The 21,244-nt window shown below is 32.5% G+C and overlaps 1 protein-coding gene across 7 annotated transcripts in view; it reads right to left on the reverse strand.

Annotated features, from left to right (window-relative positions):
* LOC114337835 (far upstream element-binding protein 1) overlaps nucleotides 1-21,244 on the reverse strand; it is a 78,575-nt gene that overhangs the window by 45,044 nt on the left and 12,287 nt on the right. For all 7 annotated transcript variants that reach the window (XR_007698771.1, XM_050653836.1, XM_028288373.2 and 4 more), the window contains one exon: nucleotides 6,906-7,300. Coding sequence is in view for 6 of the 7 variants with exons in the window: in XM_050653836.1 (XP_050509793.1) it covers nucleotides 6,906-7,300 (395 nt within the window). In the remaining variant the exon portion in view is untranslated. The remainder of the gene's footprint in view (nucleotides 1-6,905; nucleotides 7,301-21,244) is intronic.

Below are 21,244 nucleotides of genomic sequence, written 5' to 3' on the forward strand. Positions count from 1 at the left end.
CAGGATATCCAAGAGTATCCGTAATTTGAAAAAAATTTAAAATTTTTTATTTTTTTTTTAATTAGAAGAATATAATTGCATATTATATAACTTTTTAATTCCAAATAATTTTTCTTAATAATATTTTTCGATATTGTGACATATAAAGGTACTTTACTCCTGAGCAAATTAATATTTTTTAACATACCTCGTACACTGTTAATAAAATTTTATATCTGATGATCGCATTTTAGGTTTCAGACTAGGCACAGCATTTTATAAAGAATAACTTTTTTTCATAAAATTAATACTAAAAAAGTTTTCCATATGGTTCCAACTATTGCATGTGTATATGTCACACTTTGAAAAAGCATATCTTGTTTAAAAATAGTCCTAGAATTTTTTTACAGTACACCATTTTAAAGTAAAGAAAATGAGCTTTCCTTTTTATTACACAATACATATACCCAAATATACAATAAAAAAAGTTATAATGAGAAATTTAAAAATAATCGTAAAATATATCAAAAATCATTAAAAGTATAAAATTTTGAAAACCACATCTTGCTTAAATATAGCCATACGGACTTCTACGATAGAACATTTTAAAGTTAATTGACTTCTCTTTCTACTAAATGTACCATTGCGTATACCTAGAAATGCGTAGAAAAAAGTTACAGAACAATGTTTGCGAAGTAACAAGGAAAATATCCCAAAATCGCTGTGAGTGGCGAGATTTGAAAAATCATATTTTGAAATTGTAAATCACAGGGACTTCTACTGAACGCCGTTTTAAAGAAGAAGGATGGAAGTTTTTTTTCTGTGACGCAATGCCTATACCTATATCCCCGTGGAAAAAAGTTATGGGACAAAAAACAAAATTTTTATCTTTCATGTTTCTTTTCTTGCTTTTCTTTTGGATATATTTTTGTAAAAAACATGTTCTTGACTTTAAAATGTGATATTTCGATAGTAAATTTAACCTGGTATAATTTTCCTATAGACGTGTTTGCACTAAATGTGTATAGAACTCACCATAATTCGCCCTGTGCCTAGGGACTAATTCACCTCTTTCTCAAAAACGCACCAATTTAAATGGTAGCACTCCGCGGTCTTTTCAAATATAGAGGTCCATTGACTATATGAAACCATAAAACCCTGTTAACGTTGTAGTTCCTTTATAAAATACATAATCAATATCCTATACCACTATCAAAAATTTGTACATATAAGGGTGTCGCGAATCTTTAAGGAGTACGTTAGTGCGTCGCTGAGTAAAAAAGGTTGAGAACCGCTGGACTAAACTATCGATTCAGAACAATAACCAGAAATTTCAGTCTATATAAATTTTTTAAGAATTTGTATCCAGGCGAAGGACCAGGATTGTCCGCACGCCACTGGACAAAAATAATGAATGTTCAATGTTACCAGTTTTTTGTTGCATTATTAAATTAATAAGTTAATATGTATGTATAAATTAATATTATATTAAGATTATAGACTAATAATTGCTAGAATTCTGCTAAGAACCTCTTAAGTAGTTTTTAGATATCATAAGAATTAAACCTTTATTGGTGATTATCTCAATATGTATAAAATGTGACATTCCTTGTTTTCCCCTGTACTCTTCATATAATAGTTATTTTCCTAACTAGTGCGGAAAGTGATACTTTCACGCACTAGGCTACCGTTGACCCGAACGACGCGATAGCGGAGTTCGGCAAGCAGTCGAGTTCAGGGAAGACACTTACCGCATGAGTTAGGAACAATATTTTTTCTAGGGCCGTACGTTTGGAAAAAAAGCCACAAAAAATAGAGTTATATCAATTTTTATTTAGAAGTGAAAATACACAAATTAATTATTTGACAATGTTGTCAAAACCAAACTTTCAATATAATGGGTTACCACGACGACGATATTGGTTTCCATGACGACGATTCAAAACCATTGTAATTGTCTACTGATCTGACTTTTAAATATTGTCAAAATAATTTTATTTCATCGAATTATCAGTATTAATTAGACAAGAGCTCTAAAATTATTGAATTTTTCCCGAGTGACACTTTGACAGTTTTAATTTCACGAGCCGAAGGCGAGTGAAATTATGTCAAAGTGTCACGAGGGCAAAGATTCTATATTAATTTTAGAGTTCGAGTGCAATTATTTCACGAATAAAACTGTTCAAAACCAAAATTGTATTGTAATTTATTAATGTAAGTACAAATTAGTACTGTTAAACACACAGTTGTTATAAAATATTTTACGGTTGAAAGTCATCACTTTTATAACTTTTAAAACATTAACTGTAATTAATGTCACTGAATGTATTTTTCCGTAGCAACGAAGGGCATCTGACGTAATATACTTAACGACGGGATATTATCAAAAATTATCACCTTAATTTGCATTTCTGTAGCTTTCTATTGGTCAGAAACTCCTATGAATGAAATAATCAGTAGTAATTGCACAAGAGCTCTAAAATTATTGAATTTTTCCCAAGTGACACTTTGACAGTTTTAATTTCAGGACAGTTTAAATTATGTCAAAGTGCCAAGAGGGCAAAAATTCTATATTAATTTTAGAGATCGAGTACAATTTGTTGCGATTATTTCATGAATAAAACTGTTCAAAACCAAAATTTTATTGTAATTTATTTATGTACGTACAAATTAGTACAATTAAACACACAGTTGTTATAAATATTTGACGGTTGAAAGTCATCACTTTTTAATTTGTAAAACATTAATTGTCATTAATGTCACTGAATGTATTTTGAAGTTATACTTCTTTACGGGCGTAATGACGGTGAAATTTTATATGGGAAAACCTAGCGACCGGGCGCATGCGCATTATAACTTTGTTCTGATTGGATGTTCAAATTACATGACAAAAATTATCCAATATGGCAGCTGTGGCACAGCTGTGGGACTGCGTTTGGTTATAATGTATGCTTGTTGCGTTTTAAAATTTGTAGGAAGAGAAACAACAAACAAAAAGTTAGTTAATGGTTATACTGCCTTTTTAAATAGTTTTCATATTATATTTTTGGACTTATTTACATAGAAGAGATGATTGTTTCATGCCAATGTGAAAGCTCATCAAACTGTGCCTAGTATGAGTGCCGCAGATCTCGCTTATTCAAAGCTAAAGAATCTTTCACTGGTAAGTGTTTTATAGATAGTTGATCAAATTTTGTTATGATATTTGAACATAGCCACTTTGCACGACGCAAGTGATTGCGAAATTTATTAGTCGTTATACGGGCTCCGATACCTACCTTGAACCTACCAAAATACATAAGTAGTATGTAATACTTTTATTTACATAATTTATATTTATATTTACATAATATATTGTCTTCTTACTCTATGTTTTGTTGTATTTTTTCAATTCTAAATCATTTCAATTCAAAATCAAAATAATTTAATTTACATAAGTTAAAAATGTCAAGATCTTCGCAAATAATGACAAGATGTCCCTGTGGCGCAGTTTTAATGCGAGAGAATCCCAATACAACGCAAATACCAGCCGCGTGGTAAGTTGGTTCGAATCCCAATAGAAACTTTTATTTTTTTATTTTTTTTTATACATTTTATGATTGTAAGTATATTTATTATATAATTTTATTTTCAGAAAATACGTATTTAGTTAAAAATTTTTCCGACAATTAATGTTCAGAAATCATTTGTGGCATTTTTAGTGTGTTTGTGTGTGTTTTATTTTTTTATTATTTTAATTTTTGGCACTGTTTTAATAAAAATGTTTGAGAAGTAGTAAGTATAAATTAATTTAATATTTAAATAAAATATAAATAAAAAGTATATTAATTTCGTTTATAATCATATAATAGAAGTATAACTTCTTACGTGCGTACAAAGTACACACACATTCTTTTTTTTCATAGCAACGAAGGGCATCTGACGTATTATACTTGACAACGGGAAATTATCAAAAATTATCAGTTTAATTTTTATTTCTGTAGCTTTCTATTGGTAAAACATGAACACAGTAAGATAAATTTGAAATAAAATAGTAAATAATGTCTAAATATTAGTTTATTGCATGTATTATAATATATTATAATGCCATATTACAAGGTATTTTACTTTCCCGCACGCCATTCGGGAAAATTTACTTTCACGCACGCCGTGCGGGAAAGTGCAACTTTCGGAAACGAAATGCGTGCGTGAAGTGGCTCTTTTAGCACGGCCGTAGAAAAAAGACTTTATACGTATATACCGTCGGGGGAGATAAAAATTGGTCATACTATGGTAAAAGAGTACAATATGAAATGTTATACTATTTTACCATTGGAATTGGGACACCGTTGTTATGAAATATGTTACCTATAACAGCATATACCACATATATCCTGTTTTACCAGTAGAGTTTCAAAAAGTAGATATAACATAATACCAGGGAGAAGCAGTGTATGACGATGTATACTATTCTGCCTTTGTAGAGTTTGTCGAATATACTGTTTTACTATACAGTGATAGTCAAAAGTCAGTACCCCCCTCGTATCTTTTGAACGGTTATACCTATAATAGTGAAATTTGAAGGGAGGAAATAAACGGACATAAGCTTGTTAACTAGTCATGACAGGTGACATAATTATGCCAGATGACTTTACAGCGCCACTGTGACAGATAATTTTAAATGGGACCTTATGGCAAGTGATACCTCGTTTGAAAGGTATTGAAAATACCTATTCAGTCATACCTACTAATTTTGTTTGAGTTTAAGCTAATTTTGATGAATAAATGAAATTGTAGTTTCGCATTTAACTAATAAAAATTCAAAATTCCGCACATAATTACTTGTCAAAAAGTTTGACGTTGACGTAAAAACTACTAGAGAATTGAAAAACGTCAATTTTTTGACAAAAAAACCATAGGCGGACATTTGAATTTTTATTAATTAAATGCGAAACTACAATATTATATTTATTTAATTTATTCACCAAAATCAAAATCAACTAAAACCCAAAACAATTAGTATGACTGAATAGGTATTTTGAATACCTTTCAAACGAGGTATCATTTGCCATAAGGTCCCATTTAAAATTATCGGTCACAGTGGCCCTGTAACGTCATCTGTCACTATTACGTCACCTGTCATGACTAGTTAAGAAGCTTACGTCCGTTTATTTCATCCCTCCAAATTTCACTATTATAGGAACCGTCCAAAAGATACGAGGGGGGTACGGACTTTTGACTAGCACTGTATAGCAGAGACGCAAGTACAGATACTCATATACTGTTTTACCAGTGTCACGTTTTGAAAACTAAATGAGATAGAAATAAACTAAAAATTGCATAAGAAAGAGCGGAAACGATAACCCAGTTTCGGCGCCAAATTCAAAAATCGATTTTTTTCACATATACTGTTTTACCTTTGCAGGCAAGAGTGGTCATCAATAAGTACATTTTAGTACATAATTTATGGTGAAGAGATTTGGAATTAAATTCTGGTTAGGTGAACATGCAGAATCACAGGTATCCTCTACACTCTACATTATGGTATTCCATATTTAGCAAAATATGACAGGCGCCCTTCAAATAACATACTTTGACATGAGTCAAAGTTGTGCAACTGCCAAATGTTAGGAATAAGTACAAGTTACAATACAATTACAGTTACAACATAAGAAACAAAATAAAATGTTGAGAAATACCTTAAAGAGATGAAATGCACAACAGTGAAATAAGTCACAGATCTGGGGTAATTAAAAAATGGTACACTGAAATGACAATGAACTGATTACTTAACAAAAGAAAACTAGGAAAAGACAATGGATTTTCTAAAAGAAAAGCTATTTATGAATACCATTACAAGCCAGTTAGGATGGAAACAAGCGGAAGACAATAAAAATGAGTTTTTGAATAATTTTTGAAACATCTGACAAAAAAATGAAGTAAATACAAAACATTATTTGTTTGACGTTTAGATTTCCAATGCAATTTCAATTAAAAAAAAAATGAAATGTTAATTGAAATGTTTTTTTTTTGAAAAATGGCTTTGGCAGAGCCAATTAACCAGACTTGTTTGTGATTGATTGCAGATTCATAGTCATAGATTTCTTATTTCATACCATAAGTCCATACAACAATACTATTTTTAGATACATTGTGTTGCTTTTTTTATTTTATTTTTTTAATTATTTTACTGTTTTTTTTAATACATATTTTAATTTATGCTAAACACTTTTTTTTCTTTTTTTTATTTTTTTTCTTTTTTATTTTTGTTTAATTTTTTTTATTTTTATTTTTATTTTTTTTTGTTATTATTTTACTGTGTTTTTTTTTTTTTTTTTTTTTAAATGTTAATCCCATAAAATACAGTATATGATGAGCGCCCTAATAACCGACAAAAGATGGAAAACACATTAAGTTGTGAGATAAAAAGAAATGAAAGTAGTGGAGGTGGGAGATTTAGAGATATAAACTTATAAATTTACATTCTACTTATTGTTTCCCACCTTTAGACGTCTCGGACGAGTTTGGCAACTGCCACTGTGACAGTTTTAGTTGACATACTCCTCTGATACGTCTTAAGGTGGGAAACAATAAATATAATGTATAGGTTTTTATCGCTAAATATCCTGCCTCCACTAGTTTCATTTCTTTTTATCTCACAACTTAATATGTATTCCATCTTTTGAGTTATTTTGCCGGTTATTAGCGCGCTCATCACTGTATAACGTAAACATGCTACAAGAAAACAGTTTTAGAACCTCTTTAAAAACATGAATTGCCTACAAAAGTTGTCTCAAAAATATTTTTACATAAAAACAGATTCGTTTGATGTAAGGTAAATTTTTGAAATTAATTTAGTCCCAAAGCGAAACTACAATTATTATTAAACAATAATCGAGCATTAGGTAGGACTGTGTAAAATATAGAATAGTCAAACAAATACTTACTTCCATCTGTTCGCCACCACCGCCTCCACCGCCATAATCATTATTGCCATAACCACCTCCATCGTTTTGTCCCTGGTTCTGACGTCCTCTTGGGCCGCCTCTGTTGAAACTCTTCATCTCCTTTTCAGCCATCAGGTCATATACTAGCTGTTTGGCATGCTCTACCTTTTGAGGTTCACCGCTGATTACCAGGGGCTTCTCGTGTTCTTGATTGGGACCGTCTTGAATTACGACCATTTTCGCGCCACTTTTTTCTTGCAGCTGTTTGATGGTCTCACCTCCTTTGCCGATGATCAGTCCTACTTTTGGTCCGGGAAGCATGATTTCGATGGAATTGCGGCCGCCGGGGCCTGGGCCGCCACCAGGGCCTCCTGGACCGCCCATATTGGTGATTCCTGAGAAATAAAATAAAATTTTACGTTTGGACAAAAAGGGCGGGCAAGCGGTTTCGTTACATATAACCAAGCAATGTTCCTTGTCTAAATTACACAATACCTTCACGATTATATACAAAACAACAATGGTCTGGCTTGTAACTGAACATCTATCATATATTTTCTGGTTTAGATGTTTAAATAGTGAAACAATAAGATATTTCGTCGAATTTTATAAAATAAGCAAATCTACATGTTTCCCTAACTGTCCCTCTCTTTTTCAATAGTACCTATGCCATTAGATTACATCTCATTCTGTCTGTGCCGGTATTGTAGGTTTCTGAATAACTATGTGGAGTTATTCTGAATAACTTACATATTAACTATGTAAATCTGCCATTTTCCATTTAACGCAACTTCAGCAATTTAAAAAATCCGTCTAAAAAGTAACTGTACTCAAAATCCTCAAAATATTGTAAAGTTTCAGTGTCTCATTTTTCGTTGTAAAACGGTTTCGTCCGAACAATTTCTTAAGTATGGGAATTGGAATAATCACATAGAGCTAAATCTGTCAAATGATGGGTGGTTGATTAGTTACTATCTGGTGTAATTTTACTTGTGCAACGACTGTCTTGTGAGCAGGATGGAGGTTTTTCCTCAATTCGGCACAGAAAATGTTCGGTAGAGTTGTATAATACATGACAGTTAATAGTTAAGTTAAGAAAACGAGCATTCATATTAAAATTCAAAATTAACAAAAAACCTTCATATTAAAATTATTTCCAAAATGTTTCCCAAAGTTCCAATTTTGGCTTACAGTTTCTAATAAACCATGAATTTTTATTGTACCGGGTGTCCCAATAAAAATGGCTCTCGGCCAATCTCAGGAACCGTTTATACTACAGCTTTGGAAAAAAAAAATTTTATAACAAAAGTTGCCTCGAGAAAAGCCTGGAAATTATTTTCATAATTGTAAGTCTACCGCTAGAGGGCGTAATTGAATATCAAAAATTAAAAAATCGAAATTTTACAAAATTTGCCTAATGAAAGGGCACTGGAAATCTAATCATCGTATTCTTCATACAATTCTGTGCATATTTTATTTCACAAGTTTAAGTCTACCTGTGCAAATAAGAGGTGGGGGTGAGTGGGAACCTTGTTGTGAAAAAATCGCTGTAAGTCAGGTTCTGCTTAATCGATTTTTACAAACTTGGTCTTGTTGAAAACAGCTTATTTTCATCAATGTAATAGTTATAATTTGGAAACAGCCTATTACGTAATATGCCGGCTAGAAGGCGGTATTTATTTTTTTTTAGAAATCTAGTTTTCTTTGGAAAATATTAAATACAAGTATATATTTTTTTCCTGTATTACAAAATAAGACTAAATTAGCAACAGAATACCGAAAACCGCATGTCGATACCTTTTTTCTATCTCGAGATATCTTAAGAAACGTGTAAATTTTAAACATAACTGTTGCTGTCATATAAGTGGAAATATATAGAAGCACGTAGTGTGCTATGAAAAAAAAACAAAGGAAAATTGTCTAGATTTCACCGTATATAATGAATCAAAACAACAATAAGACAAATAACACTATAAAATATAACAAAAAAAGAGTTTGTTTACTTTGTACGCGAGTAAGAAGTTATACTTCTATTATTATGATTTTAACGAAATAAATATTCAAACAGTTTAATTTTATTTTTATTTAAATATTACACTAATTTTAATATTTAAAAGAATACCAAAAAATAGCGTTAATATGTAAATTTTTATGAATTTTTGCCTCCGCGCATTTGCTTTTCTCTCGATGAACCGTAGAAAATGTAAAAACGTCAGATTTTCTACACAAATTTTTAATTGTTTTTTCATTACATTTTAATATCAATTATCCTATTCCCAGCTAAGATAAATACATAACTGTTATTGTCACCGGTAAACTAAGTTAAGGAAGTCAAAGTGGAAATAAGTAGTGCGCTGTGGAAAAAATAGAACTATTAGAAGTATTAACTTCAAAAAGTCATCATGTATCAAATTATGTGTCAAATCAGTAAAACATAAAAATTTGTTCATTGATGGTTTGTTGCGGTTTTGGTTGTATTAAATTTTATGTAAAATTTATACAGAGTGAAATTCAAGATGATTCTTACAAACTAAGAAGCATTTGACATGATAGCCACATTCTTTGAATGCATGAGAAATGCAACTGTTGCGGCTAGAATATATGTAATGAAATATCCCCAAAGACGTCACCCCAGTAGTAGAGTTTTTCATATTTTGTTTTGATTTATTATATACGGTGACATGTGGAAAATGTTTCTTTGTTTTTTTCCATAGCACACTACTTGCTTCTATATATTTCCACTTATATGACAGCAACAGTTATGTTTAAAATTTACACGTTTCTTAAGATATCTTGAGATAGAAAAAAGGTATAGACATGCGGTTTTCGGTATTCTGTTGCTAATTTGGTCTTATTTTGTAGTACAGGAAAAAAAATACATACTTGTATTTAATATTTTCCAAAGAAAACTAGATTTCTAAAAAGAAAATAAATAGCGCCTCCTAGCCGCATATTACGTAATAGGCTGTTTCCAAATTATAACTATTACATTGATGAAAATAAGCTGTTTACAACAAGAGCAAGTTTGCAAAAATCGATTAAGCAGAACCGGACTTACAGCGATTTTTTCATAACAAGGTTCCCACTCACCCCCACCTCTTATTTGCACAGGTAGACTTAAACTTGTAAAATAAAATATGCGCAGAATTTTATTAAGAATACGATAATCGGATTTCCAGTGCCCTTTCATTAGGCAAATTTTGTAAAATTTTGATTTTTTAATTTTTGATATTCAATTACGCCCTCTAGCGGTGGACTTACAATTATGAAAATAATTTCCAGGCTTTTCTCGATGCAACTTTTGTTATAAAAGTTTTTTTCCCAAAGCTGTACTATAAACGGTTCCAGAGATATGGGCGAGCGCCATTCTTATTGGGACACCCGGTACAAGCTACGATGATCATATCATAAACTTTGGTGATGATTTATGGAATTGCAACGGTTTTTACAGACCTGGGTGTCATGATCAAATACAATATTAACACAGCAAAATCAGCTTCTTTAAAACTTCACTGTTTGTAATAATGATACAGACTAGCCAATAGCATTCAGTGCAGATTTATTTTTCTTATCTAGACGCAGTCTGTCCTATAACTGCAGGCAATTAGATTATTGTACAGCTTCCATTTTTATAGAAATCTTCCGAGATTTCGGCAGATCTTCTATATATAGGAGTAGCCAGATCCGCCAGTAACTGATAGACCTTGCATCCGGCAATGGTATGCCCAAGGTTCTTGCATAAACGCCAAATCTAACTTTATAGCAGTAGCAAATTTTGCCCAAGCTGCCTTAATGTGTTGTGTAGGGTTTTGATTGGGCTGATTGAGACTTGTTTGGGACAGAGACGATTAATTCTGTTCATGGCTGTGAGTGTAAGGCTGTAAGTACACTCAACTCCCGATTAACCGGGATAAAGTAGGGTTAAGGCTTTCCGGATACGTAAAATCGCGGTTAATCCGCAAAATACTATAAATTTAACAGGAAAGGGTATTAAAATGCAAAACACTATTAAATGGTGTAGTTAACGTATTTATATTGCATTAAAACATACCTGAATGTTGTGTTTGACAAGAATCACATGAATAACACACATACATATTGTAAGACAATAAAACACGTTACTGTAAATACCAAGGATATGAACAATAACAGTACATACTTTCAAATATGTAAAAAAATATTTACAAGGTACAAACTAGCGTGAATTACTTTCTTTGAAAATAATCCGTAACAGTTTTCTGTTTTTGAACAGAGAAACATCTCTTTTTGATTCTACTTCTCATGTTTCGTAACACAATTTTGTCTGCGATTGGAGCATCTTCTTGACTCTCAACGTACTCGAGCAGCTGTTCCACACTCGCCAATGCAGCACTGTACGACACAGTTGTTTGTTGTTGATCGCGTGACCCCCCCTCCTCATCACTTTCACTCTCGTCCTCCCCAACTCCACCTGTTATCTTGTTTACAATCTGCTCATCTGTCAGCTGCTCATACCCTTGTATATTTTCTCCGTCCACTTCCTCTCCTCCTGGCACATCTTTTATAGCTTCAGTAATATTTTTAACAACAAAATCAGTCTCATCAAATCCTAGAAAGTCATCGTCTTCACAAATGTCGGGCATGATTTTTTTCCAAGATCGTACGATAGTAAGCGGTTTGGTTTTTTCCCAAACAGATCGTACTTCGTAGATGGCATCTAAGATTGTGAAGTCCTTCCAAAAGCTCTTGAGGTCGTTCCCTTCTTCTATTCTTTTCTGAAGGATAGCTGAGCGATAGTTACGTTGGTCCATTGGTTGTATCATTGCCGTAACATTGGGAGGCATATATTTCACGAAGATTTTTTCATCAGGTGGTCTTAAAGTTGTTGCACTAGGATGGGAAGGTGCGTTGTCCAAGAGAAGTACAGCTTTCTGAGGAATACCATTAGCTTTTAAGTGTTTTTTTACCTCCGGTACAAATTTGGAGTCAAACCAAGATTTAAATATTTCGCAATTCATCCAAGCAGCCTTTTGATGAAAATAGTCTTACAGTAAATTTTTGGCCTTAGTGCCCTTAAAAGATCTAGGTTTTTTTCCGATCACAAGTAAGGGCAATTTATGTTTCCCAGTTGCGTTAGCGCAGGTCATAATAATTGTTATGCGCTGGTTCGAAGCTTTGTATCCCGGTGTATTACGCTCCTTTTTAAATGCTAGAGTCCGGGTGGGTCGACATTTCCAGTACAACCCCGATTCATCTGCGTTGTAAATTTGTTCATGCAATAGTCCCTCGTCCTCCACAAATTTTTGAAATTTCGCTTTAAACTGATTAGCAGCGTCAATGTCACCACTTAAAATTTCTCCTTTTGTAGAAACATCCCGGATTCCGTGTCTCTGTTTCAATCGCGTGAACCAACCAGATGATGCGTCGAAGTCCCCTTCCATGCCGAGAGCTTAAAAAAACTGCTTTCGTCATGCAAATCGGTCCTGACATCGGAGTTCCCTGTGCGCGTTGCTGCGAAAACCACTCCAGCATGCACTGATCAAGTTCGTCAAACTTTGATTTTTTCATGGTTTTCCGATTGGCCATTCCAAAATTCGTGTCCGAGGAACATGCAAAAGTTATGAGTTTATCTTTATTTTTTAAAATATCACGCACTGTGCTATCGCCAACATTGTACTGGTTACACATCTGTTTAACCGTGGATCCACGTTCAATATTTTGAACAATGTCCAACTTTTGTTGGATCGTCAAAACAACACGTTTACGCTTAGTAGCGGTAGCCATCGTACGCACACTCTGTGTCACACTCCACTGCTGTACTGATTGTGGAGTGGGCGGGGCGCGCGGGTGAGAGTGTGTCGACGTATCGGGAGGGATATGAGGAGAGGGGTCTATGACCTTGAGAGGGCCCGGCTGCCGGCTGGAGATGAGTGACTCGCTTACTGAGCTTCACAGGACCGTCTCCAACTGCATTTAATTTTACGTATTTTTTCTGAAACGCGTCCCGGTTAAGCCGCATCACGGTTATTCCGATTACGGTTAATCGGGAGTTGAGTGTAATAACATAGTTGCTTCCTGTGCCCTATTTTCAGTTGATTCGTGAGTGGTTATACCTTATTCACACCTGTCGTATTTTCCTGCGTCCATAAGACATTCCCTATTAGCCAGTGGGACGCGCCGTGCCAGTGATGGCAACTTCCTCACCCAGTCTGTATAGAACTTCTCTCGCAAAGTTTCAGATCAGAACGGTTGGCTTTCCCTTTCAAGTGAAAGTAAAATAGATGAAAATCTATTCAAAACTAATTTATCTTTAGGGACTGTCTAAAAATCTAAACTAAACACATAAATATTATAAAAGTTATAGATTCAAAAGATTGTCCCAAAAATATTTTTACATAAAACACTAGCTTTACGTAAGGTAAATTTTTGAATTTAATGTAGCCCTAAAGCGAAACTGCAACCATTAATATACTAATAGTTGAGCATTAGACAGGGCAATATAGAAAAAATATATACCTATGTGATTGAAATTAACTACTGAAGATAAAAAAACACAAAACGAAGTACATAATGTGATAAAAGGAAAAGACAAAGTGACACAAAAATGCCTCATTACACAGAGCTATACATATGAAGCAGTAGCTATCTTCAGAATAATAAAAGGGAAACATATGCTCCTTCTCAGGGGTACCTTTCAATGCGTCACTGTTTTTCGATTTCTTTCTAACGCATGAAGTTGGAAGTGACAGAAAAAAAGGTACGTCCGTGGTTAAAGTAATTTATACCATTATTTATTCCAGTTGTTGATAGATGGCGCTATAATCGAACAAAAAATGATTTATGTATTATCTATACGACTATAATCTGTACAATTTATAAGACTATACAAATAAAAGAATGTTCCTTTGTATAAATTAAAAAATTAATTTGTTTTTACACCAAATTACGATTACGATTCTGACAACTGTCAGATTAAACTAAAATGTCATGCTATGATTCTCTAAATTCTTAAAATCATATATTACATCATTAATGACACACTGAAAGACTGAGAAGAACTTTAAATTATAGTCGTATAGATATCTAATAGGTAAATAATGGGTAAATACCTAAATCTTTTTTCCGATTATAGCGCCACCTATGAACAACTGGAATAAATATTATAAAATTTATACACATTTATTGTGTATGTATCACGGACCTACCTTTTTTCTGTCATTTGTGATGCACTGAAAGATGCCTCTGAGAAGGAGTATACCAGTGGTTGGCTGTATACCACAAAACACACACAGGACTTGTAAAATGGTTCTTTCCAGATTTTGTTCTTTGATATTAGTTTAGAGTACTTTTTGGGTGAAAAGCGTTGAGGGCAACAACTGTGACAGCTACCTAGGTATGGACAGGTATAATTCTACAATGAAACCGGAAAACCACAAGAAACAGATCCTATAAGCTACTTTACTAATGACGATAAAATGAGTTTCCTCTACGATATCAATGTATTCATCACTGAGTTTACTGTTGACAGAGATCAGCATTTTGGTAGGAAAGTTATGTGAGTTTCATTTTGGGGCGTTTGACGAATATAAATATTACAGAAAAATGGGCAGTAAGTTTTAAGGGTGTTTTGACAAAAAAGGTCACGAGTGGTTTTTAAGGTGTAAATTCTGCTGAGAGTGTAAAGTCTCTTATGTAAAGTGAGATGTTAGAAAGGCGATGTATTTCCACGAGGTGGTGGGAAGAATCTTTTTTTTTTTAAATGGCTTTGGCAGAGCCAATTAGCCAGACTTGTTTGTGATTGATTGCAGATTCATAGTCATAAATTTCTTATAAACATAAGTACATTCTACAATATTATTTTTATAGATACATTGGTACATTGTGTAGCTTTTTTTTTATTTTGTTTTTTTTTTTAATTATTTAACTGTTTTTTTAATATATATTTTAATTTGTGCGAAACACTTTTTTTTACTTCTTTTTTTTATTCTTTTTTTATTTTTGTTTCTATTTTTTTTTCTTTTTTTTATTTATTATTTTTTTGTTATTATTTTATTATGTGTTTTTTTTATATATTATTTTTTTTTAATTTTTTCAAACCACATTAACAAATTATGCCTATTATATTACGTTTACAACTTGTATTTACATAATTTAACATGTTTATAAATGAGATGAAGAATTTCCATATCATTTGTAAATATTAAAGTATTAAGGTTTATTGGGAAAAAACATTTTAAATCTTTTAATTCCTTATAAAGGTCGTTTATGTTATTTATGTTTAAATGACATTCTAATATGACATGTGTTAGATCTCCGATTTTGCCACAAGTACAATTGGGAGTATCTGATAAGCCGATTCTATGCATGTAATATGGCGTAAGAGCATGATTGGCTCTCAGCCGATTAATGGTCTTTATAAAATGTCTGTTATATCTTTTAGTTGTACACACAATTATGTTCTTTACAAAATTAGCAGTTTGTGTGATAGGCTGTGACTCAGCAGAGTAAATGTTTGCTCTGTAAAGTTATTGTGGGCGTCCAAATTTATGGCGTGGAGAATTGAAAAGGTTAAGTGTTTTTCTTACCCTGTTTCAGATCTGAACCACAGTATAGCATTGTGTTGAAAACAGTACAGAGGTATTTGATCTGGTCGTTGAAAAGAAGTCTATTCCCCACAGCTTGACTGACTAGGAGCCGGTATTGGTGAAATTTGCTAATCATTTTAGACAAGATAAGATCCTATAACTTAAATAGTAGAACCTAAAAGAAAACGTATGAACACTGTTCCGTCACTTTTTAGTGGCACATGCGTCGACAGTGGCGCATCAAACTTTCCACTTATGGACGGGATAAATGAATTAAAAAGTATTCACCCTTACTCCCAGAATTCAATTTTTTTCATTTTTTTTTAAGTTTTATGTGATTAAATAATAATAACGTAATTTTAACCCACCACCTCCTTCCCCCACCATCAAAAACTTCATTTTTCGTTTTAATTTTTTTTTAGGTGGGATGAAATCAATCTTAAAATTTCACAAAATTCATAGGCATAGTTGAGGCTTTTACAAAACACGTCTATATTTTATAGATCCGTAGGTTAACTGTGCATAGCCTCAAATTTTTTTTTTGGAAAAAAGCGTAAACTTTTTTTTGAGGTGGCTGGAGGTCCAATTTTTTTTCTGTTTTGTGTATTATATCAAACACTATGCTTTTAATTTTTTTCAGATTTTTCCGCAAGATTCGCCACCATCAAAATTCCAAAAATCTGTGTTATATGGGGTTTATGGGGGGTTAACGTGTTTCTTCAAATTTTTAATGTCCCAAAGGAGTCAGTTATACTTCTTTACATATAGCCTATACAAAAAACATTGGTTTGATCTATTTTTAAGTCTATAAACTAGGGAAAATCCCCAAAAACCCAAAAAAAAAAACAATTTTTTCTATTTTTGAAAATGGCGAACTTTGCGGAAAAATGTGAAAAAAAAAAATAAAAACAGTGTTCCATAAAATACACAAAATGGAAAAAAAATTAGACCTCCAGTCATCCAAAAAGTTATACGCTTTTTTCAAAAAAAAAATCATTTTTTTTGAGGTTATGTACACTCAACCTACGGATCTATAAAAAATGGACATGTTTTGTAAAAGCCTCAACTAAGCCTATGAATTTTTTGAATTTCAAAATTGATTGCATCTCACCTAAAGAAAATAAAAAGAAAAATGTAGTTTTTGATGGTGGGGGAAGGGGTAAGGGGGTGGTGGGCTTAAATTACCCTGAGTCTAATTATTGTTTAATCACATAGAACTTAAAAAAATCAAAAAAATTGAATTCCGAGAGCGAGGGAGGGTACCTTTTAATTTATTTATCCCTTCCATAAGTGGAAAGTTTGATGTGAAGGAACAACAAAGGCATATGGCAGAAATGAGAATGCTTAGATGGATGAGTGGAGTGACAAAGAAGGATAAAATTAGAAATGAGTATATTAGGGGAAGTCTAGGTGTGGCACCAATTGATGCCAAAATAAAAGAGCATAGGTTAAGATGGTTTGGTCATGTTCAACGTCGAGAGGTTAATCACCCAATACGAAGAATAGCTGAAGTGCAGATTCCTGGAAGGAGTAGGAGAGGAAGACCAAAGAAGACCTGGGGGGAGACGATAAGGCAGGACATGTTGGTAAAGGGGATTAACATTGCTATGACCCAAGATAGAGTTGTGTGGAGAAATGCAATTAGGGAAGCCGACCCCGCATAGGGATAAGGCAAAGAGAATGATGATGAAGTGGAAAGTTTGATGCGCCACTGTCAACGCATGTGCCACTAAAAAGTTCATACATTTTCTTTTAGGTTCTACTATTTAAGTTATAGAGTCTTATCGTGCCTAAAATGATTAGCAAATTTCACCTTATAGCGGCTCTTAGTCTATGAGGTCAATTCTTTCTTTTGGTTGTTATGTGTAGTAGTCTTCAAGTTTGGGGTGTCTTAAACTTGTTTTTGTCGAGGTTAGTGTTACTGTGTATCATCTGAACCACTTTTAAACATGGTTCAGGTGATTTAAACATAACGCTTGATTACATCTTTGTATCGTGATAATGTTATTCAAAGTGTCATCTGTGTAAAGTAGGATACAAGTATTTGTTCGTCTTGGGATTGAAAAGTTGCTGTTGTAGATTATTTGATGCGAGAATGGATTACCTTGTGGTTTTCTTCTATAAGGGTTTGGCAGTTGGTCCAACACATTTACCCCAATAATGCGCTCTGCGATATACAAAGGGGATAGTGGAGTCACTGAAGGTGGATATGAGCAATTACCTTCGATTTCGTTGAACCTCCATCGATTTTCATGAAAATTGGTGAGTAGTTAGAGAATACCTCAAGGAACAAAGGTGACATGATGATAACTTGCGCTTTTATCCTGGGGGTGGATGCCACCCCTTCTCGGGGGTGAAAATTATTTTAATTAAAATAATACCATAAATCGATAGAGGAACAAATTATAAGTAAAATTTATTATATAAAGTTATTAAAATAAATCAAAACTTTTTGAGTTATTAAACATCAAAAATTTTAATTTTTCGTGAGAACCGATGAGAATTTTTAACCGATTTTTCATAAATAAATCAAAAACTGAAGTTTTTAGAAAAGTTATTACCAAAATTGAAGCTAATAAAAAATGAAATAAACTAGTTACTAAAAAAACATTTTAGTTTTAATTTAAAGTGAGTTATAGGTAATTGAATGTATATTTTTTTCGGCGAGTCCCCAAATCCAAATATTCAATCTTAAATAACGGGAAAATTATGCATTTTATAACATAAATAAAGTATTAAACATTTGTCAAAGTACTTAAAAATATCTATCAAATGAGTCCCCGAACAAGGTGATAGCGTTAAAAGTTTATGCACCAAAAATTTTTCAAAATTTATCTTTTAAAAATTTTTCCAAAAAAATGGTGTTGTTTTTTTTTAATAACTCCGTCAGTTTTTACGATATCAGGTTCAACTAAAAACCATTTGAAAGCTAATTTCAAGGGATAATAAACCAAGTCAAATTTATCCTTTTAACCGTCTTACTTTTTTTAAAATAAAAGGTTAAATTAATAGTCCCGATTACATGGTTGTCGCAGCAAAATTTAAGTTTTACACGTTTCTATCTCGGTTATTTTTTACCCTAGGGAAATAGTAAAACGGTAGAATATTTGGTACAGAAAAAAACTAAAATTCGGTTAAATATCATTTTTTACGTATATTGAGTATTTTTGGAGTTATTATCAAAAGAAAATTACAATAATTTAAAAAATTCTGATTCCCTTAAATTATATCTTTTTTTCAAAAACGTGCATTCTAAAACGGTCAAAATTATTGAAATCATTACTTATGCTTATATAAAGAAACTATAGTAAGGATTATTATAAATTTTAATTTTTGTGGAAGTGGCGTATGTTTTATTTTTCACTTTTTCCTAAAAAATTCAAAAGGGCTCTCTTATTTTTATCATAACTTGCTTAATTTTGATGCTGTTAACTTCTCCTGCAGTTCATTTGATAGGTATTCCGAAGTACTTTGATAAGTGCATGGTATGTATATTTTATAAAAGTGATCGTTTTCCCGTTTTTTAAGCTTGAATACTTAGATTTGAGTACTTGTCTATAAAAATATACATTCAATTACCCCTAAGGCTACGGCTCCACGGGCGAGAAATTGACGCTAGCAGTAGCAGTAAAATGAACTTAAGGTTCCGCGGAACGGAATGGGAATAGCCGAACTGAACCAAATACGCACAAGTCCCGTAGTCGGTACAGTTCGGCTACTCCTATTCAGTTCCGCGGAACCTAAGTTCATTTTACTGCTACTGCTAGCGTCAATTTCTCGCCCGTGGAACCGTAGCCTAACTCACTTTCAATTAACATTAGTTTAGTTTTTTAAGGGAGAAGTTTATTTCGTTTTTCATTAGCTTCAATTTCGATAATTAGAACTTTTTTGTAAAAACTTATAGTTTTTGAGTTATTTATGAAAGCTCGGTTAAAAACATGGATTTATCTCAAAAAAAATTAAAATCTTTGATGTTTAGTAACTCAAAAAGTTTTGATTTATTTTATTAACTTTATATAACAAATTTTGCTTAGAATTTGACCCTCTATCGATTTATGGTATTATTTTTAATAAAATAATTTTTACCCCCGATAGGGGTGGAATCGACCCCCAGGATAAAAGCGCAAGTTGGCATTATGTCACCTTTGTTCCTTGAGGTATTCTCTAACTACTCACCAATTTTCATGAAAATCAATGAAGGTTCAACGAAATCGGAGGCGAAAACCTTCAGTGATTGCACTAGAATAGACAGTCCAATGTTTCTTCAGTAGTCTAGCATGCCACACAGGGTTAAACGCTTTTTGAACATATTAATTATATTATCTTTTTTATTATATTTATATAACCTTTATCACATTTTATTTTTCTAAGCTGAATTATTACATGATATCCAGACACTGATAAGTGTCACGTTTTTATTAAGAAATCACGACAGAAAAAAGCAAACAATTGTTACAGTTAAAAGCCAGTACTGTTAATAATTTCTACCTAACAAAAAGGAAAAATTAAAGATTATGGTGTAAAGTTACTTCTATTAGAGAAAAAACAATAAAACCAAAATAAGTTGTCATGTTGTTTTCTGATTAACTGCTTCTTCAACCACTACAATTTAAATAATCTAAAATGTACCAAAAAAAACATGTCTACAATTAAAATATAACATTCTGAAAGGACTATTTGAAATTAAAACAAAAATACAAATAAATACAGTTAGTCATATCATATTATAAAGTGTACGTTTCTGCATAATTTTAAATGAATTGAAACAACTTTTTCGCAAGAAAAATACACTTCAGAGATATGTATTAAAATAAGGTGTCAGTTTGAGAAATATTAAAAATTTTCTTTGACTTAATTCCCAACAAAAATGTTAAAAAGCGTAGCGGAAAATATATCGCAAGTAACTAAAAATAAATTAGTATAAAAAGCAAACTAGTATTTAGTTTTAATAATGAAACAATCCTCTGCACAACCGTCACGACATTCAGAACGCTAAATCAGAGCAGTTTTGGATATCAAGTGCACCTTGTGTATCAGTGAATGTTGATAAATGTATGAAACTAGAACTGCAGTTGCATTTAACCTTTTCAGCTCCAGTGACGCGTGTGCGCTTCTAAATATGACTATAGATTAGTGCAGTGGACGCGTAAGCGCGTCCACGGCACGTAAGTATTCAAACGAAATGATTTCTCCCGGCACATCAGCTGAGATTATAAATATTACAGCGGAGTTAAAAGGGTTAATCTTGAACTTGATCCTACCTAACATACCCTTGATGATTTAATTAACATTTAAACAGGCGTTTGGATGATTCTCCACCACTGCTCTGACCTTACCGCTATTTACAGGAATTGCTATAGTACAGTACTTTCATCAGTTTCCAATATTTTTATATATCTCTCTTCTCTCTACTGTGTAATCTCTCTCCAAGGCTAGATGTGTCAAGTGTCTACTAGCACACCAGTAAAAATATCTCTAAGCTATAAAAATCCTATATCCTGACTTGCAGTAACCCAGGCTATTTTTGACAATTTCCTTTTGCGACGTTGATAAAGATTGTACAAACGATTATTGTTCAAATTATAGAATATATCACTATTAATAATTATAAATGTAGTACTAAATAAAAAAGCTCTAGTAAGCAATTGATATCGTTTAGTGGTTAAGCTGGATTATATAGACAAATTTGAAACTAAGTGCTGTGAATTCTATATTATAATAATGTTATTTGGCCTTGTAGACTTTTCCACATCTCGATCTGGAAGATCATTGGTG

This window comes from Diabrotica virgifera, chromosome 6 (genome assembly GCF_917563875.1).
Source record: "Diabrotica virgifera virgifera chromosome 6, PGI_DIABVI_V3a".
Classification (NCBI taxonomy): domain Eukaryota; kingdom Metazoa; phylum Arthropoda; class Insecta; order Coleoptera; family Chrysomelidae; genus Diabrotica; species Diabrotica virgifera.